Raw genomic sequence first — 24586 nt, 5'->3', positions numbered from 1 at the left:
ATATTATTATGTATGTCTTTTTATTCGTGTTTTTAAACTCACATTTTCATACATCTGATAGTGAAACTGTTACTGCCTCAGCTGCAGCATTTAGTATGCTATATTCGTCGCAGATGTTCTTGGTTTTGGTAAAAAACGAGAATGGAAAAACAACATGCGTGTAACATCCTTTCCTACATACGTTAGAATACTGCTGCCGGGATGTTGCAGACATTGCACTTGTTGCATTCTTTTTTTAACACATCAAAGACCGGATTTGTAAACTAGATTTAGATTTCAAAATGAAAGACTGAAAAAATTCTTTGTTATAGTTTTGAATATTTAAAAATTATTATCACTAAATTTCATAATATTTATTTAGAAACATAATAAAATTTATATATTATTTTACTTAGCAAGAATTCCTTCAGAATATAACCTCATTTCCAAAAGATAATATAGTCAATTAAATCAACCTTTCCATGAAAGTTTTGAAGAATATCAAGATGATAACAATTCAAATATTGAATAATATAATTAAACACTGATAGAAATATTCTTTGAAAAATGATTTTTGCCTTTTTGATTCATATAAACTCGTTTTCTATATTATTATTAAATGATACTTTGACTTATTTTGACATGAACAAAAACATCTGTTCATGACTGTAAAAAAATTAAGATAGAATTGAAAACGACTTCTTTCTGCGAGGCAATCGTACAAAATTCAAAACATCCTCAACGTGGATTAAACGGAAAGCATCGCGATCCGTTCGATCAATGCAAATTTTTATAAATAATGATTAATTCATCTTTGCCTTTTTTCGTTATTACAAATGTTGAAGAATTTTTATACGAAATAACACGTGTAGATATAAGGATATTCCCGGTAAATAATACGGCAAAAAAAAAAAAAAACAAAACAAAAACAAAAACAAAAGAAGGTTACAGATAAAAAGAATAAAAAAATGAAAGAGAAAATGAAAGAATACTGCGTGTATTTTTTCTACATGCTGGATTACATGTTTTTAAAAAAAAAATAGGATGAAACAAAAGTAAAATACTTTTGAAAATATAATAATGCGTATTATACGTAACATATAATACAAGTTGCTCTTCTCTTTCTCATTTTGTTCATATGGACTGATAAAAAGGAACTTGATTCAACGTAAGAGACATAATAATAATGGTAATAATATTAATAATAGTAGTAATAATATTAATTAATATAATAATAATAATAATAATAGTAATAGTAATAGTAGTAGTAATAATAATAATAATCATAACGCGTGTGTAAAGAAAAGATGGATACCTTGGAGACGCGCAAAGCTTATCATTCACGACAACAATCCTAGATTATCTTTCAAAATTCAGAATGCTTTATGTCTTTTTAATTTTTTTTTTCTTTTTTTTCTTTTTTTTTTTGGTTTCGACTAGACGAACTAAACCTTTGTAGGAATTATCTCATCGTGAACCAAGCTTTCATCGACTCCTTTTTAGAACTCTAAGAAGTACGCGCTTGTAGCTGCGTTGAAGAGATCTTAGCACATCGAGGATTAGGATTTATTTAAAATTAGAAGACAAAAAATTGTCTATCATTTTTTATTTCACGTGAACAAAATGGCTAATTCAAAAAATGCCCCATTGTTTCTCTTTAGAAATTGTTTTTTTTTTTTTTTTTGTTTATTTTTCAGAACGAATTTCACAATTCTTTTATTTTTTCTCACTCTTTAGAAACGAATTATAATACTTTACATTTTTTTTTTTTTTTTTTCGAATACTTCTCAATCGCTTGTTTCAAAGTTTTTACAAAAATGATGTGATAATTGAAGATCTTTATCTCTTGTCTTTTTTTTCAAAGAAAGGATCCTCGATGTATCAAGAACGTCTAAAGGACGAATAAAGGGAAATGATCGCGTGATTGCTTTGTCTCTGGCGCGTTATTTAAAGTTCCTTTTCGAGTTTAATCAACTCGGCGATTCCATCGTGCATCTCCTTCACAGCCTGATACTCGGTCAGACCAAGACGCCGTTTATTAGAAATATCATAGATGCCCCCTTCAGCCTCGGTGTGCTCCCCGCGAGTACCACGGACCTGGAGATTGAATTTCCCTGCGATTTCCTCAAGTTTTGCCCTGTTGGCGGCTAATTTAGGCAGCTTGATGTGCACAGAAGCACGGACTGTAGTGCCCAAGTTAGTCGGGCAGAAAGTCAGGAAACCGAGACGATCATTGTGTGAGAAAGGAAGCCGTTTCTCGATTTCATTTACAGCATGTACCAAACGACGATAAACCTGTAAAAATTAACATTTTTTTTTTTTTTTTAAATTAATCACATTACAAAGTTATAAATTATTGACACAAGATAAAGAATTAAAAAAGATATTTATTTTTACCTGTCCAAGGTCACCGCCCATCTGCATGGAAATAATACGAAGATGATCTTCCTCGTTGCACCAGACCAAGAAGGTCTTATCATCGTTGTGGTAAATACCACGGCCAGTGGGCCAGAAGCGGCAAGCATTGGCAGCTTGCAAAAAGCGATCACCCTCTTTAAACAGGAAGTGATCGTCGATCAATTTTTGTTGAGTTTCTTTGCTCATGCCGGTTAAAGGATAGAAAGTCCCCTTCAGTTCACCCTCTAAACCTGACAGAGTGCTGGAGACTTTTTCTTCCATCTCTTTGTACTGAGCCTCGGTCAAGCAAGGATTGAACGGATAACCTTCTAAGGAGCGACCGCATCTTACACGAGTGGAAACGATGAATTCATTCTAAAAAAAAAAAAAAAGAAAATTAATCAATACATAAAAATTTTAAAAGAATATTTTTTTACTGTTTAAAATATATCACAAATGATATTAGTTTTCTATAATCTGAAAATCATTATTATCTGAGAATAACTTTGAAAACATAGAAGATATAAAATCAAAGTTAATTAATATCATAACTTTTAATTATTAAATTATATTTTTTATAATACTAACAGCTGGATCAAGGTTGCCAAGAGAATCAACGTCTCCAAAATCTTTTGGTGGATGCTTGTCAGTCTTCTTGAAACCACCATGATAATCTTCAATAATGGGGTCGAAGAGGTCAGCAAAAAGTGTGTAAGCCTCAGCATCAGGGGCGTAAATGCCAACGCCAGAATCCAAATTCTCTATACCAGATTGGATACAATCTAGAAGAGTAGAATCGAAGGAGGTTTTCTTCGTTTTTAGTTGATCAAAGACATCCTTGGACAAATACTTCTTCAGCAATGATTTGCTATCTGAGCTAGACAATTTGCTGAAGCCGGTCTCTAGTTTATCCAAAACAGCTTGGTCAACCATATTGCTTTTTTTGCTGTAAAGAAATTACATCAAATATATAAATTGAATATTTTATACTGAGAGATAAATATAACATAGAAAAAATATTTAAAATTTCTTTTTTCAATTCTTATTTGTTAAGAATTTATTAAAAAAAAAAAGAATATAAAAATAAAATATAAATGTTTGAAATTTAAAAATTATGAATAGGAAGTTAAAATCAATCCAATCAAATTATAAAAAAATTTTAATATTTTTATGTTAACTGTTTTTTACGTGAGATAAAAAAATATTAAATAAATTAGTGGAAACAGAAAAATTAGCTTTTTTTTTCTTGCACTTAGATACATATTGATCTCTGTACTAATTTAAAAACTAAGATAGATTGATGATTATTCTATAGATAATCAAAATTGTATGTGAGTGTCGTTTCGATTCTTTATCAGCATGCCTTATCACAAAAATTATATCTGTTTATATAATTTGTATCAAATTGTCTACGATAATCGCGAAATGATTCTTTTCATAATGGAATATATTTTAAGATTCTATAATATTCTTAATATATCAATTCTTCTTATTTTATGTTTTATTGTATCGAAGGAGGAATTTAATATTGCCAATATATATATATATATATATCCTATATAACTTTTACGTAACATCAACCCTATTATCATCCAACTTTTGCAACCCTCTCATAACTCTATGAGCTACAAAACAATTCCATCGACGACGATGATAATGCTTCAATAAATTTCGCACACGCTCCATATAATAATTATTATAATTATGATCATAATTGATAATAAATTTCATTCAACAATTATAAAATATCTAATAATTAATGAAATGATATGTACAAAAATCGTTCAAAATCCTTGTTGTACTCACATATCAAATACTTTAATAATTTGATAGTTGATAGAATAATTGATGAATCGAGGCGATTTTAAAAGATACATATTGTTCGATTTAGAGAAGATTTTAAGGATTTTAAGTGTGGCTGTCATCGGGAAATTCGTTGTTCACCTTTCTTCTATGCACCGTTTTAACCGTACTTTTTTATATGCAAATTTTAGAAAAGGATTCATTATTATTTAAGTTTATCAAAGGAGTAAGAATAATCGAAACATGGCATCGATTTTCGATGTGAATGTGGTGTCGATTTTTGATGTGAACGTAGTGCCAATTTTTAACAGTATAGTTTAGATGAAACATCTAACAAATCTGGAAACTATACAATTAAGAATTTTTATATTTATTATCGTATCACTGTATTAAGGATATCTTTCAGGAACATTTTTCTTAATTTATAAATTGTATATATATATATTTTTATTAATTTAAAATTGTAATTAAATATTATAAGCAATAATAAAAAATATTTGAATTTTATTTTTAATAGACGAATAGAAAATAAAGAAGCATTTTGTAAAAATTCTATACAATAAAATATTCTATACAATATTCTATAGTAACAGTAACAAATTTTCAACTAAATATTTCTTTCTTAATATTAATATTCAACAAAATATATATATATATATATATTATAAATTGATTCAACAAAAAATTTTATGGATTCATTTAAACATTTAATCATTTAAATATATAGTTTATGTAGTTTTTCTTTAAGAAAGATTTTTAGATAATAATATTGATAATTAACGGTACAATATTGCAAAGTAAAATTATAATATGATTACATGAACACATCAATAAAACATATTTATTATCAGTGCCATGACTGTTTTTGCAAAGTGCCAAATATTCAGCTCAAAATAATTAAATACTTCATTCAAAATGTGAGAAAATAATTATTGTAGTTTATAAATATCAGAGTTAATGTACAAATTTTAATTTTAATTAATTATTTTGAGCAAAGTATATTACACAATTAGTGATAATTATAGGCGTGTTTTGATGTTTGGTGCAATTTTTGAAATTGTACACATAATATATCGCTCGAACTCTTTTCCCTTTTTTTAAATATCTAATTCTTAATGTTCATTGATTAAACTTTTCCTTCCATTTTATATCGTTTTATAAAATGGAGAATGCTACAATTATAAATGTTATAAATACAATGAACTTAAATTCTATTTTTTCTAATTTTTCTTTTTTTACAAAATAGAGAAATTCCTCTCTTATTCTTGTGTATTCTTTTTAAAAATTTTCATCAATTCATATTCTAATCTCTTTCCACTTCTTTATTTTAAAAGAACTCATCAGCTTTTTCATTATATCAAATTATTGTGATAATTGTTAATAATTATAAATGTTTTAATTTAAACTCTTTCAATTTTTAATCATCAAAATTCTTAATCATAATTGATTAATTTATTCCACCTTTTTCCTATAAATATTATCAAATTTTCAATATTTAATAGTTGAAGTCTCTCTCCCTCCCTCCTCTTTCTCTCTACTTTCTTATATCTCTTTTAGGGGATTCTATCCCTTACATCTCGTAATAACTCAAGTGATTAATCACTTAAGTGATTTAATCTTCTTCTTTTTCTTTCCAATATTTTTTTGATTATCAAAAAAGAAAAAAAACTGCAACAATAGAAACGATTTCAAACGATCGTTTCGTTCTTTCTTTTCTAAAAAAAAAAAAAATAAAATATCAAGTTCGAGCGAGATTGCGAGATTCGGTTGCCTTTCAGCCGATTCGAAACACTGCGTGTACCAGCGTAAATACGTACTCGACCTCGACGTTCGTTTCGTCCGACGATTCGCATATGCCCAGCGACGCGCATACACCCATTGTCGACGATTATGCGCCGATTATGCCTCGATTATCGCCCCGGGTTATGCGCCTATTTATAAGCGACACGAACAGTTAACGGTCGATCCTCTCCTTCTCTTTATAAAACCGTCGACGACGAAGAGGAAGAATTGTGGCGGGCGGGCAGGCAGGCAGGCAGGCATTAGTTGCGGCACGATATCACCGACGTCGATCAGGATCAGGATGACGATACGGTTTCATCGCTTCCACGAGGAGATTTCTTCTTTCTCTCTCTTTCTCTCTCTTTATTTAGTCCACGTGGAAACGAACGCGAAAATTTTTTCTCTCTTTTTTTTTTTCCCCCTTTTTCGTTCCTTCTTCTGTAAACGAGACTTGACGACATGGAGGATTTTTTCGGTGATAGATTAAAATTATTTTTGTGCGTTATTCTCTTTTTTCGAGTTTTCTTCGAGTCTGAGTTGAAAAGTGACTCTGTATTTCTTATCTTTAAATTCGTGTATCGATTAAATCGATCAATTGAAAAATATCTGTATCAATTTTTTAACGTATATTATTTATTTTCAGAGTTTTTTATTTAAAGAAAAAAATTAGATAATATTTAATTATTTTTTTGATATTCCTTGTTGCATTTTAATCAATTAAATTAATTTGCTCAACATGATAAAAAAGTTATGTTTTATTATATTTTATTAAAATTAATTTGAAAAATAATTTTTCATTATATTAATGCATTAAATCTAGATATATTTCAATAGATCATTAATTTTTCATTATTTAAAAAAAATTTAAGAACAAATAATAGTGGCAAATGATAATGCATGATAAAATAAAATAATAAGATAAATTATATGATTACTTTATCTATAACAAATTTAATTTAAAAGATTAATAAATTTTAAAAATATAAATTATTTTATTGCTTTTTATTAAATTGTTAAAATAATGTATATAGATAGCATATAGATTAAATGTTTCAATTAATTATAATTAACAATGTATCTTGAAACACAATTTTTAACAACTTGTATAAATACATATATATATATTTATCTGACAGATTTTTTGTGCTTTCATGTGCTACTGGAAATGACTTGCATTCTTATATACTCGGATAATATCTTTACCCATAACTTCAATTAATTGTTACCTTAAACTTTCTTTCGTGTGAATAACAGTGAATCATAAATATTTCATTCGCTGAAGAATAATCTGACAAATTTTTCTAATTTATCTCATGAAGATTTATTATCTTAATTAAATTTATATCCATATATGTTTAAACAAGATTTCTTACATTTATGATACTAATTGCGTGTACCTTTAATTAAAAAAGAAAAAAGGAAAAGTTCAAGAGAATTTCTCTTTTCAAAAAAGAGAGAGAAGTAAAATGGTGACAAAAATCAATTAATCAATATTTTAAAATTAAAAGAAATATTTTTTCACTGGTGAGTGATATTAAAAGAAAAGAAATGAAAAGAAATAGTGATTAAAAAGACAAAAAAAAGTTGCAAAAAAAAAGCTTTTAAAATATCCTTCCAACCATATTTCATACAGGAAGGGTAACAATGGTAACAAGGGAGGTAAAGTGAACATAAACCAATATATCGTGCGAAATGCAAATAAAATTTTTCAGTCGACCTGTTTCCCGTCCACGCCCCTGCGTAAGGGCAGGAAGGTTAACCCTTTTGTGCGAACCAACAGGGGTAGTCCCTATCCACTATAAATGCTGGCTATATACTTGGCCCAGCTCCTTTATAAGGAACCTAAGAGACCGTTCAAATAATTCACTCTTGATAATACTTAAGCCAATAAAATGAAATAATACAAAAAAAAAAAAAAAAAAAAAAAAGAGAATTTCACTTAATGACTTGACGAACAATAGAACATTAAATAAGAAAAAAAAGTTTTCTTTATGTTCGATCGATAAAATTATTTTGTTATTTATAAATGGAAAAACGATTCCTAATTAATTCAGACTCGATTAATGATCATAAGAGGCTAAGATAAGAGACGAAAGTTCCAGTTAATAGGGATCTTTGACCTGTCAAACTTCAGAGGACATAAACTCTGCTGATGGCTCGATACTTAATGTGTGGGAAACTTGAAGGATAATTAAATTCTGAGTAACTTGTAAGAATTTTAACGATCGAGCGGTGAGAACTTTGATAATTTGTTGATGAATCTGATTCCTCTTTGATAGAGCATGGATATCTCAAAATTTTTCGTATAAATTCTCTAATTTTATTTCGCAATAAATAATAAATATTTTTTAAAAATTTTTTACTAAAATTCAATTCTTTTGTTAATTTTACTTTGAAATATTAATAAATAAATGTAACATATTTTGCTTTATAATTTGTTTCTTTTTTTTAAAGCAATATATTATATATCAACTTATATATATCAAAAAAAGATTTTTTTCAAAATTCCTGTTCAAATAATAATTGCTGTTTGAATAATGGATAATTGTATTGAAATAAGAAAATAATAAATAAAAATATTTGTTTCTCTTAAATAATAATCACAATATTTCAAATGATTCATCTCTCTTCGATGCATCAATTACGAATTCCATGAATGTCTGATCTGACGTGTTTCTACGTCACTAGGTGGGCACCGAGCCAAGTGACGTCACCGACGAACCACTAAACCGATACACACGCTTTGCCCGTGTAATATACCGTATCATATCGTTCCTCATTCTTCCTCCCCTCCCCAAAGAAAGAAAAAATTAAAATCACACTAACTAATGTAATGTTGCACAAACAAATTTTTCTTTTTTTTTTTTACACTCATTAATTTTCGATGGATGGATACGTACTCGTCGTTCGACGTGGTATCCTTCGAGGTACATCCGCCCATGACGACGACAACGATGACGACGCCCCGGCGAGAGAAACAGCGAGCGAGAAACTGACAGAGAGCGGTAAACCTCGTGTGTTCACCTCTCGATAATCGAACTTCACCTCTTCACCACGTTCTCCTTCTCCAACGTCCTGGAGGAGGATCTTCGAGACCGGAAGTTCACGGGGGAGGGGGAACAAGAGGGTGTGGGTGGCGGCACACTTCCTCGACGAGGCAAGATGGACGGAAAACGAATGCGTGTTTCCAACACGGAACACGCTATAGCTTGGTGTATAGCGTGTTTTTCGTAGCACTTCCGGTTGTCCTTGGAGTTACGTTGATGGGGGGTTAGTCACCCCTGGCAGAGAGTCAAAGGTCGTGTCTCTTCCTAATCGTTATTCCCTTTCACGGGGATTTTTTTGTAGAAATATTTTTTTTTTTCTTGCAAAAAAAGATTGCCTAATAATGGTTATAAAAAAACGATCGATAATCGGTCTCTTTCCCCCTTTTTTTTTTTTTTTCTCTTAAATAATTAATACCGATCAATTTAAAAGTTAGAGAATTAATAAATATTGTAACTTGTTATAATAAATATGATTGAAACGAAATTTTAATAATATTTTATTTCGATTAACGCAGATTATGATTTCCATTTGATTTGAAGTCAGTCGGAATATATAAATTCTCTAACTGTTCCTGAACGGTGTAGTTCCGGTTACACTGGCTGACTAGCGTAGTAGTACGGAAGGTGTTGACAAAATTGTACGTTGGATTACGGTCGATTGGATTGATTATTCACGTTAGAACGTTAGGATCCCGGCTCGATTGTTGATTCGTTTTTGATTTGAGGGTAAAATCCATCATGAAATATAAGAAATATTTGAGAACCGGTAAAAATGAAAAATCGATGAAAAGATAACGTTACGAATGGTAATCACGATCGATGTCTTACACATTATTATTATTAAACTGTCTTTCCTGGTCACGAGTGAAAATGAAAGCGGATTGTGCGTGTCCCGGGGAACTCTGACGGCCGTCAATCGATATCGAGTACGCAAACGTGAAGAAAATTCTCTCGACTTCCGGTCGAAAACTTCGCGATTCTTTCGAATTAAAATATACAAAAACGCGCCAAGAAACACAATAAAGTCAAAATAAGGTGAAAGTAAATAACACGATATTATTATACTCTATAAGTATAGTCAGCCAATGCAATCAATGTATGGTCTTTTACTCACCGTAAGAAGGAAAGAGAATCCGAATAATCAGGATTCGTATTTCGATGAAAAAAGTTCTTGTAAAAAAAGCACTCTCAAAAAGACGGTCACAGTCGTAAATATGTGCGTAATTGTTGTTCCCGAAGAAAGATAGTGTTTGACACAAGAAATATCCTTCTTGTTATTACTTTATATCTGGTATGTCCTTCCAATATTCTCCTGCGTTGTTCTGTGCGTATATGTGTGTATATATATATATATGTGTGTGTGTGTGCGTTTATCGAGATGATCGCGCTCGTGCCTTTCTATGTATATAATAATGTATGTATACACATGTAAATATGTGTGTAACGTATTTTGTAACGTAACTAATTATCGTGTCGTGAAATCGAATGGTTCTCTAGCGGCACGCGTTGAACGTACGAAAAATTTTCGGTGTGTCGCGTGTGATGTGAACACTACAGTCTCTACGCTATCACTAAGCAGGAGGCATTTCTGCGTGCCGTGATCTCTCTCTATCTCGCTCCCTCTATATCTGTCTCTCTCTCCGCCTCCCCCTCCCTTCTATGCTCTATCCTTCTCATTCCAGGCTAGCGTTCTCTTTCTCGCAGTGACTTTCCGTCTCTTTCTTTTCACGTCCATACGAATCTCCGTTTACCTCTCTTTTTACTCCTGTCACTCTGTTGTTGCTCCTTGTCTACCTTTAAACGACTTTCCCCCCTTTTCGCAAATTCACGCTCTTTCTCTTTTTCTCGCTTTCCCTCATCGGATCCGCTTGCTTCCACTCTTATTTTCTTCTTCTAAAATCATCTCTGTTTTCTTTTTGCACTGGTTCCACGGTGTTCTTTCCGTCTCTTTTGTTCTCGCTCGATACATCTTTCGTTTCTCTACGCCGTGACTATCCGTCCTTTTCTCGACTACCATTCGCGAACCGGCCTGTCCTTGTCTTCCTCGCGAAGCATGGCTCTCTCGGTCCCTTGCTACTCACTTCAGGGTGGGGCACACCGGCGGCGTCCAGCACAGAAGGATACCCGGTCGATAGCACGCACCTACACCTACACCAGCCACCAGCCTCCGTGTTACGTATGCGTGGAAAATCACGTATACGCGTGTATTTATTCGTACGTACAGTATGAATCTATACGCACACACGGAGCATGTCCCATACGTCAATGTGGTTGAAACGGTACAGTTTTCGGTTCTGCTCGAAATATATAACGTTTAACGCAACGCCTTAATGTATTTTAACTTGTGTGTTCATTGCAAAAAATAACAATTCATAGAAAAACTAAAAATAAATTATATAAATTTCTTGAATATATATAAATAATAATGAATAATATCTATCGTCAATTTCATTGATTTATTTTTTTTTTTTCCTTTGTGTCGTAAGACGCGTTTTCATGAACTCTCTATACAGTGAATGTAACTTTCTAAATTTTTCTCGAGAATCGGGAAATGAAAAGAGAACCGGTGTATCGAGAAATTCTGGATCCAGATTGGGATACTTCAATTCAGAGAAGTGATTAAGAAGAAGAAGAAGAAAAAAAAAAGAATTGATTCTTGGCCATGTTTATCGACCAATTAACTGCTTGCATATTCTTATTGGTATTGAAATGTAAATACTTCAAACTGATTTATTCAATTTTAATTTATATAATCTACAAAATTTTATTATTCAATATTTAAAATGTAAATATTATAAAATGATACTTTAAAATACAGCATTATTATTTTAGTATATTAAAATAAATGGAATATTAAAATATTGAAGTCACAGTTGAAAATCAATAACTGCTCAATATAATCAATGTAATAGTAACAATACTATTCAATTGTATTCTCCCAAATGAACCACGCAGAATGAGGAATAGAAAATTGAAATCTTCATACATATTTCAAATTACTTTGTGTAATTATGAACACGTAGGTACTATGAACAAAGCAATGAGAACCGATAATAGAAAAATCTAATAGGTGATCCACTTGAAGCCATTTGGCAGAAGTCGACAATAAATTATGTATGCGTGAAAATTCATGTGCTATATATAGTGATCGGTGAAATTGATCCTACAATATATATGTAGTGAAAGATTGAAATAAAAAAGATTTAGCCTGACATTATTTGAATAGAAAAGCACACGTAGCTGATCCTTAATTACCAATTTTTAAATATATATCCACTTTTTTGTATTGTACAAAATTTCAATTATTTATATTAGAAATATTCGAATAATTGCAATCATTGGAAATAAAAAATAAAACAGAATAAAAATATATTTTTTATATTTAAATGATCCCAATAAATACAAGTTTCAACATCATTTTTATTCACCTTTTTCATCTCAAACTTTTCGATTAGACAGATAATAAAACATATATCCCAATAAATTATCATTCCCATCCCAGAAAATATGTTTGAATATGATCGAAGCCAGCTAACAATGAATAAAATATCGAATGAAATACGAGGGGGACAGTTAGGAGGAGAGAATCGAGTAAAGATGGATCATCATCTCCTATTACCTTGTGTCTAAATACGCAATTTCACAGAGTGGAGAGGGATGTAGATTACTGACTGGTATAAATGCATGATTATCCTACGAGAGGAGCACGGTCTCGTGCAATAATGGGAGGTGTGAACGATCGTAAGATGTCGTTTTCTTCATTCACTTGTATATATATATATATACATATATACCGATGTATCCCAAATACACACGTGTCCTCCACGTATTAATACGTGTGTCGAGCTATGAATGGGAATGGGTTAAAAGCGCATTCACTCACCATGAACGTATATACTAAATACTGTAAGCTTCTCTAGTATATATCGAGTTTACGAGGTATTGTTCGTAATGCTTCTATTTGAAATGCAAGTAGACTGAATTACAATTGATTTCTTTTTCTTTTTTTTTCCGATTTTACAAAATTCACAATTTCGTTTCTTTATTATTGATTTTATAAAAAAAATTGAACTTTTCATAAGATTCTCTTACGTGATTCGACGAGTAGAAAATTCTTTACATAAAAATTTTAATTTAATAAAATATAAATTTTCCTCCATAGATAATGCTACAAGAAATTATTAATGTAAAAATTAATTTAATTTCTCAATTTGTGATTCATTATGTGATTCATAATGATTTAACCTATCATTAAAAAAAAAATATCAAAGATTCGTCCTGATCATATATATAGAAGCCAAATATTTTATATTTTCTACCATACACATTTCTATAAATAAACATTTTTTATTATATTTGCCTTGTTCTATTTAAAAAGAAAAATCAATTAAAATTCAATATCAATATTCAAAAAAAAAAGAAAAATCAAATAAAAATACTGATTTAATTTCTTAATCTCTTCTATATACATACATTTATATAATAAAAAATATTTCACTAATACTATTCAATACCACAATTACGTACAAATTGCTACTGCTACTACATCAGGTACGTCAATTTAGAACGATTCCTCCTAAATCAAAGCGCGATGAAAGCGTAGGGTAAGGATGCGTCTTTTAACTGCCCTTTCGAAGTTTTTCGCGTTACAGTGAAAAGCCTCGACGAAGATGAAAGAGCGGGGATGAAGCGGGGGCGCGGGCAGAAACAACATGCAGCCCAGGGTAAATGCGGACACTTTTTGTTTTCATTGTTTCGGTTTGTTGGCCGACTTGCGGCCACTTGTATTCTCACCCCGGGGCACGCGTAATTTCGCCTTTTCCCTCCCTGCGTTTCTCCAAACGAGGGAACCTGTAATCGTCCCCGCTGATCTTTTTCATTAAACCCAAAACTCGCAAGAATGTCCAATTAACCGTTTTCGTAACTAACGCGCTATTATTATACAGGAAATGTTTTTGGAAAATCTTGTTGAATCCAATTGATATGCAAGGGAAAATTTTTTTTAGAAATATTGCGATATTATCGATCGAGAAAATGGATAAAAGAAAAAATGTAGAGCGTCGAAATGTATTTATGGAAAAAGATTTTTCATTCCATCGTATATTAGAAATTGCACGATACATTCTCTAGAGGATCGCGTATATAATTACATAATCAAGGACGGTAAAAAATTCGTGGCGAAATTTCGAGACGTTTTATCAAACGTAACGAGATACGAACGAAAAGATATCTCTGCAGTTACAAGTGAATCAAAAAGGTTGATGATACGAAAAGCGATTACGATCTGGATTGAGTTTCGAGAACATCTCACCGATAAAACGATTGTAACACCGTATTTCGTTATCGGACTCAGATAAGGCCCGAACTATTCGATTCTTTCTATTATTCGTCTCCTCTTCTCCGCCTTGGAAACTTATAATCAAGATGATGATCGTTGCGAGATTTATGCGATTTTTAAGTTTTTTTTCCGATGATGATTTGATTTTTTTTTGGAGAATTAAAAATTTACTATAATACATGTATAAATATTTATGTGGAAATTTATATCTTTTTTTTTTATAATCAATTTTTAAAATCTTTTTAAAATATATTTCTAACGATCGATTTATATTAAATAAATTAAAAAGATATCTCAACGTAATCGAAATTTTAATGAAATTGTAATAAACGATTAATAGTTATAGACAACTTCAGAAAATTAGAAAAATCATCTATTGTTATTGTTGTAATAAATAATAGAAAAAAATTATATTTTAAAATCTAATTAAATTTATCTTTCCCTAAAGATTAAAAATAAGATCTAAAGATTAAAATCTTATTGTAGATAACGTTGATAAAAATTTCTTTTTTTCAAGAAATTTGATAAGAAATCATCATTTCATCTCATGATGCGTAACCTTAGCAAAAATTTGTAGATTAAATATTATATAAAAATTACGAAAGATATGTATCTGTTATATAAAATATATCTTCACTGAAAATTTCTTTTTTTTTATCAAATTTAATTCAATTTTCTTTCTAGAAAATCTGAAGGGAATTTTTTAATTAATTCAGTTTTTATTCATAAAAAAATGAATAATCAAAAGATTTTGATTTCGAAAAAATAAAATGGAATGTAAAATAAAATTCGATACAAAAAAAAAGAGTAACGTAAGTAATACATCATGAAAATCAAGCTCTATACAGACGACGGTACTCGAGTACCGTCGCTGCAACATCCTGTTACGTCACTGTCGCATTATTTGTGCCTCGAATCCGTTCAGAATATAAATTCTGACCGAAGTGAATCCAAATGATCGAGATCTTTTCGAATTGCAAAATGATGACTGACGTTCCATAGGCATGAAACGAAGATAAAACAAGCGTATCTTCTACGAAATAAAACTTGTCATACGTTTTAAGAATCTTTGTAAAATTCTTTTGTGAAAGATATATCAATTATTTTATATTTAAAATAAATTAATTATCATTTATCAACTTAAATTTTTAATTAATTAATTAATAACGATATTGTTCTTTATGCATCGAATTTGCTAATTTACTAATTTTTAATATCGTATTCTTATAATTTAAATTAAGAATTTGATATATGAAATTAATATTTATTAATAAAAATATTAATATTTGATGTGATAAAAATAACGTAAAAATTTTATGTAAGATTTATTTTGTGCGAAATATAGAAAGATAAATAAATTTATTATTTAACCAACCTTGTGCTGTTCTTTCGGAATTTTTAATATTCGAAAATTTTAAAAGGAGAAAAGAAGTTGAGAACCACGGGTCGCCTTGCATCGAAAGTTTGCACCACTTTCTCTAAATCCGGTTATAATATATATGAGCAAGAATTCCGCAATAATATGATGATTATCATTGTGATACTCGCGCTTGGTGCAATTTGAAAAATATGGATGCGAAATTCCAAGGTAAATAAAGCAGTCATTATCACAATAAGTTGAAACTCATTATTTGGGGCAATTAAATTCGTTGAAATAATGCAATATTCATATACGGAATAAATTAAAGGAAAAGTAACATCATTAAAATTTCAATTCTATTTTGTTCATTTTATAAGTACTTCATCAATTGTTTATTTTTTTATAGCTGAACATAATCTAATATGATTGATTTATTTATTTTTTTTGTATTTCAAATAATTACTTCAAAACAAAATATGAATTTATATTATATTTTTATGATGTATGTATGTATAGAATTGTAATTAAAATATTAGAATTATTCAAGAATATTTAATTATATAATATAATTATATATATTTATTATATTTGTTATTATATTTTATTATATTTAATTATTAAATTTATTATATTTAATAATTATATTATATATTATTATTATATTTAATTATTATATTTTTTATCAATCAATCAATAAATAAAATTAATAATCAAAAGCAAATTCACTGCTATTTTTTTTTAAAAAATATTGTTCCATTATCTATCTTCTTATAAATATTATATTCAAAGCGTGCATTGTGACACAGATATGAAATTGTAAGAATATTAGAATTCTTATCAAATACATAAGATTAAACTAATGTATCATTTTAATTTCATTTGTTTTTATTGAAAAATAATTTTAAAAAAATATGAAAATTTCAATATTAAAAATTTTTCCTAATTCTTTATTCTAATTCTATATTCAAGTATTAATTTCCTTTTAATTAAAAAATTTATATCCTTTCTTCTAATAAAATTTTATATCATTATTAACATGTATATTACATTATATATATATTTTTTTAAATTTAAAAATGTGCTTAAAAAATATTTTGAAGATAAATTTTTATTGAACAGGGATCAAATATTTTTATAGGAATTCAAATCTTGGCAAGACTTTGTTTATAAGACATATATATATATATATATAACATAATTCACATATAATGCATATAATACATATATCTATCATTTTTTTTTTTAACAGTATTAATGACCGATCATTTGCCAATTTTCTAAAGGTTAAATGAACTTTATTTTATTTTATACATACAAGTCCGCATATTAGAATCTGAATATTAAAAAAAGGAAAGAAATTAATAACAAATTTAAAAAATTTTAAAAACGAACATGTTACATATTTCTTCTACTGATTACGAGCAACGAAGAGTGGAAATCGGAATGAGAATTCCGTGAAAAATGATTCGAGACGCGACTTCAAGGACCATTGACTCGTCACGCTTATGTATAAGTCTGACAATGAATAATCATATTTAACAGATGAAAATTGCGCGACAGCAGAAGAGAATATCGAATTCATTTAAAGAGAACGTATATATAAAACTATTATCATTAACTGACCTATGGCACATTTTGATTCGAATCAAATATTTAACGAAAATATTTTGCTAAATTTTTTCTCAATAATTGTGATATTAAATGATTTTTCATTTATATATCACAATTACTTAAGTTTAATTAGATTCATTAAAATAAAACATTCGTATATATTTTATTCAGAATTAAAAAAATTAAAATTCTTGAGCAAATATTTTTATACGTATTTTTATAAGTATGGAGAATAATTTAAATAAAATGAGAGAAACAAATGGATAGAAATATTTCGTCACAAGTATTCCAACTAGAAAATGAACAAATTACACAATTAGCCGGATGATGGTCATTTCTACTTCGTTAATTTAACACAAGGAATCGTGTCGAATTATGTGAATTCCACTTATATTCACTACTTTCATAAGAATCGATTATATTTTTGTCAAATTATTTATATTATATAATCATATATATTATATACAGTTTATAAAATTGAACAATATATATTAATAATCAATTGAATTTCTATTTAAATTTTTTCTATTGAAATAAAAATAAAAGAAATTACAGAAATTATTTCAAAATAATTTTCTTTTCATGATATATTTTTTTTTTTACATCTAATTTGAATTATAAATCTTAAATTAAAAATTATAACGTGTTTAATAATTCATAATTAATATATTCAGTTTTTCGATTGGAATGCATGTAGATATCATCAAAATGGCGACATAAGCGCCGCCTTCGCAAATTTCTACGGTTCGTTCTTATGATTAGGTAGTGTCCGGTTTCATGTTTTATGAAGATAAATTACTCACAACGTATATCATGTGAGAATGAGAACAGTATATACAATAAGTTAATCGTCAAAATATAATTGATTTTTTAATCAAGAAAATCGGTAATAAAATTATAATTAAAAATATTTGTTTAAATATATTATTAATTATTATATTAATATAGCTAATACTTATATTAATATTGTATAATTTCTGTTTAATCATCTTTACCGATATATTGATTATAATTATCAAACCCATATTGACTAGTGTCGCTCTCTGTCGGTAAGATTTAAAAGTTACTTTACCGCAAATTTAGCGCGCGGGATAATTCGAAATGTATTGGTCGATAAATCTTAAAAATTCAAAAAAATACATATTTTTTTTTAATAAATTTAATATATATTATGCTTAATATCTATTTAAATATATATTTCATTTCATATAATATAAAACTTTATGAACAAATTTTTAATTTTATAAAAAAAGATTATTATTCAATTACATTTAATCGTTTTTAAAATATAAAGTAATTATTCTTCTCAAAAGATATAAAAATTTTTTAGTAATACTTTTCACTGTTTACGATTATATTTTTATAACAAAACTTTAAATTTTATTGTGATTTAATATTCTATTCTAATTCAAGATAAATGCGTGTATTACATTATATCAAGTGTTCATGCAAACAAAGTGTCTAAAAGAAGATGACAAGCAAATCGTTCGTTACTCATAACACACTTAGCCAATTTGTATTTTTAAACTCGTACAACTTCATAGCTGGCCTCAATTATTGGACTCGAGATTTTAATCTCAGATATATTCATTGTCACTTCACAATATTGTGCTTTACTGTACGAGTTTCAAAATTTTTACACTTCTTTAATGTCAGGCTGAATTGAGCTCAGTTAAATTATTAATTATAGAACAAACTTTGAATTTAAAATTAAATTGTAATATATTAAAATAAATATGGCTAATATATAATTATTATAATGAAGAAAAATTATCTTCAAAACTTTAAAAGATATGAAATTCAAATAAAAACTTCAAATATGCTAAATTCCAATATAAAATTTAGCAAAAGCAATTAAAAAATATTAAACTTTATCTAAAGTTACAATGAAAAAGTTATACTAAGCATTACTAAGCATTGAATAACGTTCACATGAACCTTGGTTCAAATGATGTTATTTGAGTTATCAGAAAGAGTTACATTGTTCTATCAAATATAAAGTGTCGTTTATTTCTTTGAAATCTCAGCAATTTTTAATTCTAACGTAGGCTTTAAGCACTTCGAAATCATTTATATATGCGTATATAGCTAATGCCAAGGACAAACTAAAATCTAAAGATATGAATTATTAAGATGCAGTATAGTCGACAATGCACAAGAACCTTCGAGATCATAATAGCACAGTGTATATAAATTTTTGTGTAACGAAGACACAACGGAAATGTATGAAATATGTATAAATGTCCAAATAAGGTCAATCGATAAAATTCATTTTTTATAATATCGTGTATACTCGTCGTAGAATAAATAAAAATTTATTCTTAATAATTACGAATTATAATTAATTTTGAATTTGAAAAAAAAAAAAAATATCGTGGAATACAATTAAAATTTATGATATGCAAAAAAATATTAAAAAAATAGTTCCTTTTTTATAAATATCTAATTAAAATGACAAATGAATTAAAAATAAAGAAATGCTAAAAATAAAAAAGCATAAATGATAAAACAATACAACTCGTTGCAATGAAATTAAATGGAAAATTGAATGCATAGTAAATGAAATATAAATATGCAAGTTGAAACATTAAAATCGACTTGGAGGAGATCCGGAAATGTCTTCTAAAGAGTTCAAAGACCTTTTGAACAGAAATAATTGCACTTTAAATTAGCAGTCGGAAAGCAGTCCAAGATTGCATTAATTGTGATTAATAGTGGACACTCGTTAAGTAATACATTGTAAGTAATACTTAGTATTCAGTGAATTTTCTACTACTAAGCACAATCTGACATACTGAGGAAAACTATTACCATTACTACATCTACCAAGAATAAAGTAACAAATTTTTTTAAATAGAATACATATAGAAAATCATTATGTTATATTATAGTTGAAGGAAACTTTGCTAATTTTATTAAATCAATATCATTCCATATTTAAATTTATCCTCCAACATTTTCATTGATATTTTCTTGTTCAAACATACTTGTCTTAAGTAAAGGTTTGAGTAAAGTAAAGGTTTCCTTTATCCAATTATATGAAGCAAAGCGCAATTTTCATTCACCGTAAAATTGTAAAAGTGTTAAATATCACAAGTGCGAAGAAAAGAAGATAAGACGAATCGATATCGGCAATCTCTATATAGTTAATCGCGATCAATTATGCGATATTAAGTAATGTTGTCATTTGTGCAAACAACCCACATCTGTCCGTAGAAGAAGGAAAAACTTGGTACTCGAAACGATATCTTAGAGTTAAATTTAATTTTATAGAATTACGTAAAAAATAAAGAATAAAAATTAAAAAAATTTTTTTAAAATTATTATTATTTATAATGTAACAAACAAAAAATAGAAATCTCTATAAAACTTTATGAAATATTATTATCATAAAATTAATCGTTAATAATTATCAATGATAATTAACAATATTAAAAAAAAAAAATTTTTAGCCTTACCATCTTTTTAAAAAGAAAAGAGATTCGCAAAAATTCCTTCGATTAATTATTATTATGTTAATTATTCTAACTAATTACAGCGTCTTGGGGATTATTTAAAAACTCAATGCGCGATTAAGCAAGAGATATCAGGGTGTAAGTATATACGAGTGTGTCGCGAGGAATCGATCAAAGAGAAACATCGCCGGCAGACAGGCGTGCATTCCGGTTCTGTAATTGTATGCATACGTTCATACATGCACGCAAATGAACACGAACGACGCGTTCCTTGCACGCAGGGCCCCGCGATCGGGAGACCGCCAACTATCAATTTCCGTTTTGAATTACCAAACGCCATAACGCATGCACGCGCCGCTCAAACGAATCTCCGGTCTTCTCTGGCATAACAAGCCTCCTACTAAGAAACGCATCGATGCACTTTTCTTTGCTAATAAGACACCTCCTTCTTCCTTTTGTTCATAAATTTTAGAGCAATGATAAATCAGTTACAATCATTCCAAAACTTTTTAACGTTCGCCAATTCTTGAAATCTGTAAATATAGATAGACTTATCTTAAAGTAGATAAACTTATTATTTATAAAGCTTTAAGTAAATAATAATTTAAGAAATTTAAAAAGTCATGCAATTTAGAGATTTAAACGTAACTGATATTAAATTATGATTAAATTATTTTTACGATTTAAAGATTATATATTTATGTTGTATTATTAATCGATAATTCCGAATGATTTATGAATTTATTGAAGATATCGGATCATTGATTGATTGTAATGCTAAGATAATATACGATTTATCTTCAAGAAATCTAGTAATTCAAATATCATCAAATACGAAAAAAAATAGGAAATAAATATAATAAAATATAGATGTAAATTATTTTTATGTATCTTATTTAATACTATAAATTATTTACATAAATTAATATAATATTTTACGTTGAAATTAATATAAAAAGAAAAATGAAAAAATTAAGTTAGAATAAAGAATTTGAGAATCACTGGGCATCCCTGGCCTTACGTAATCATGCTGCACCCACTCGTTTTACTATACTATGGTCTGACCGTAATCTGTCAATTTACTTTTGACAGTATTCCCGCAACGGAAATCCGATGCAACGCACCTTGCGATTTACATATTTGATACATTTTCTAATCATTATTATATAAATTCATTTATCAAGATAATAAAAATGGAAGATTGCATAACGATTAATCAGAAATGAGATTATACCATTTTTGAATATTTTCTGAAAACGTTTGACGGAAATTGAATCGATCGATTCACATTTATACAATTCGAATCATTATATTAATAAATCAATTCAAAGATATATATATATAATAAATAATAAATAAATATATATATATATATATATAATAAATTTAATCATTTTTGTAAAATTTATTGATTAAACAATAATAATATTTAAGTAGTAATATGTTAATCGTTAATCGTTTCTCAATATAAAATTAAAATCAATCTCTCTTTTTCTTTTTTTAAAACAAAAACTACAAAGATGTAATATAGCAATATTGAAGTCCATAGAGTAAAATCGATAATATTACTATTGAAAATTTAATTTAAATCCATTGAATATTTTAAACTATTAATATATATATTAAATAATTTAAATATATAAAATTTAAATTTTATATAAATTTCAATTCTATTATAAATTATTCTTTATTGTCTAAAAAAATACTTGGCTTTGAAATACAAGAATTGAGTCTATCGCATTTTTTGCGAGTATCAATTTGACACGCTTAGCTATGAATTATATGATATTACTCACAAAACATTAATAACAAAGGTTAATAATTTCATTAGAATGTATGGTCACACGATAGAAATAATTGCCATTACATCATTTATTTGTAAAAATTATATATTCACATTTCTGTTAATTTTTTTTAATATTTTACCAAAGTTAATTATTATACAATTATTTTGATAATTTCAATTCAAGATAATTTTCTTTGTATTGGGAAACGAATTATCCGCCATTTCAATGAATCGAAGGTACCACGATAAGAATATTCAAATTATTTGTATTTTCAATTTCAGATTATTAATGTATAGAAAATATATCTAATCAATATTATTAAAAATAACTACATTCTAAAGATTAATTTACAGTTTAAATTATGAATAATTTATTTGATTACATCAGATTGGTATACCCGATCGATCTTTCTGTCTAACCTAAAAACCGGTTGGCACAAGATAATGTACAATAGCTCCAGAGATAATCGAAGATCATTTAGATAATGAATCATTATCTAAATACGCAGCATATTAAGTCAAAATTTTTATAGTTTTGCTAAATTAAAACAATCGCACCGTGAAAACAAATTAAGCCGATTCCTAACGGTCACAGTTCATCGTTCAACTGTTTATTGATATCATCTCTCCAAAATATTCCTCGTTTGATTATATCTTTCCTTCATAATATAATATAATCAAATAATATTCAAACAATCACAGAAAATAATCACAATATATTATATATCCGATAAATTTTGATTTTCTGTTCACATCGGCATAATATTTATAGCATATTTAGAGAACAAGATTTTATGTCCCATACAATAAAGTGAAAAAACATATTGCTTACCTTTGGCAGACAAAAGAAAATTGAAGTGTTCTGAGTTACTCCTCGAGGCACGTCGTACGCGAACACGAGTCGGAAACGAAGTGGCGCGGAATCAACTCGCCTCGCGACAGCCGAGAACCTCTCCTCTCTGCCTCGGCCAATCACATCCCTCCTTTGTACATATCCCCTCTTCACTCCTCAATCCTCTCCCAGGGACGGTTCGCGGTCCAGCCACGTTCCTCTGTTCCGTTGTTTCTACGAGGGTTTCTTGGTTGCTACCTCGACTTTTTTCGTCCTAATTATTATTCTCCGTCACATTCTTGCGGAAAGAAATAAAAGATGATCGAATATGCAGTAAGTTTTAGAAATCTCTATTATGCATCTTCGTAAAGTGTTCATATTTGGATTTATGATGAATATTTGATATTTGTAAAAATTATTGGAATAAATAACGGAAATGATTGAAATTATCGTTTTTTCAGGAACATTTGAAAATAATTTTTTGAAGATAATTGACAATGGATAAACTATTTCCTATATTTTAATGATCATTCGTCAATTTCGATATAATAATTGTTGATGGAAATTATCGATATTACGATCGATAATCGAAAATAAGCTAAGTTCAGCTTGGACTACACGAAGAGTTGAATATTTATAAAAGTTTGATAGACATATAAATTACATAAAAAAAATAGATTTTTCGATTTTAACTGAATAATAGAATTTTACTTTTTTCATTTATTCTTTTTTGTACTACTAACATAAAACAAATTTGCTATATTTTTCAATAGACGATGCAGTACAATGTGCACAATCGATAATCGATCTAGTTTAATTATACGATCAGTATGTCGAAGTCAATGGCCTCGAAACAAAGAACCGACATAAAAAGAAGATAACTATTCAATTGTTACCCACCTTGAAAGGTATAACAGAATCTTTTTAATGCTTTTTTTCGATAAAAATCAAACACAGCTCATATTCTAATTCAATTATGGCTCATTTAGCAAAGAATATCTATATTAATCAAGATCTATTATCACTGTAAAGGAAATAAAAAAAGAAAGATAGGAAATAATTAATGCCAGAAAAATAATTGCAAATAAAAATTACTTTTAATTATATTATATTTCAGATAAAAAGATTAACAAAATTCATTGTATTTCGAAAATTATTATTATTAATTTTTATATTATTGTTATATTATATTTCGA

At 28.1% G+C, this 24586-nt stretch overlaps 1 protein-coding gene and 1 long non-coding RNA gene across 5 annotated transcripts; one reads left to right on the top strand and one right to left on the bottom strand.

Annotated features, from left to right (window-relative positions):
• Positions 1-3: 3 nt before the first annotated feature.
• Argk (arginine kinase) lies at positions 4-23465 on the bottom strand. 4 transcript variants are annotated; one of them, XM_006559180.3, is made up of 5 exons: positions 23391-23465; positions 21103-21305; positions 2965-3322; positions 2377-2751; positions 4-2274 (listed from the first exon to the last, which is right to left on the bottom strand). In XM_006559180.3, the coding sequence occupies exons 2-5, from the start codon at positions 21183-21185 to the stop codon at positions 1927-1929; spliced, it is 1164 nt and encodes a 387-aa protein (XP_006559243.1). In that variant the 5' UTR covers positions 21186-21305; positions 23391-23465; the 3' UTR covers positions 4-1926.
• On the top strand, positions 11471-13271 carry LOC113219276. The gene is made up of 2 exons (XR_003306167.1): positions 11471-11719; positions 11841-13271. It is a non-coding gene; the product is annotated as an uncharacterized LOC113219276 (long non-coding RNA).
• Positions 23466-24586: the final 1121 nt, after the last annotated feature.

Source organism: Apis mellifera, linkage group LG15 (genome assembly GCF_003254395.2).
Source record: "Apis mellifera strain DH4 linkage group LG15, Amel_HAv3.1, whole genome shotgun sequence".
Taxonomy (NCBI): domain Eukaryota; kingdom Metazoa; phylum Arthropoda; class Insecta; order Hymenoptera; family Apidae; genus Apis; species Apis mellifera.
This window is presented reverse-complemented; position numbering and strand designations above follow the sequence as displayed.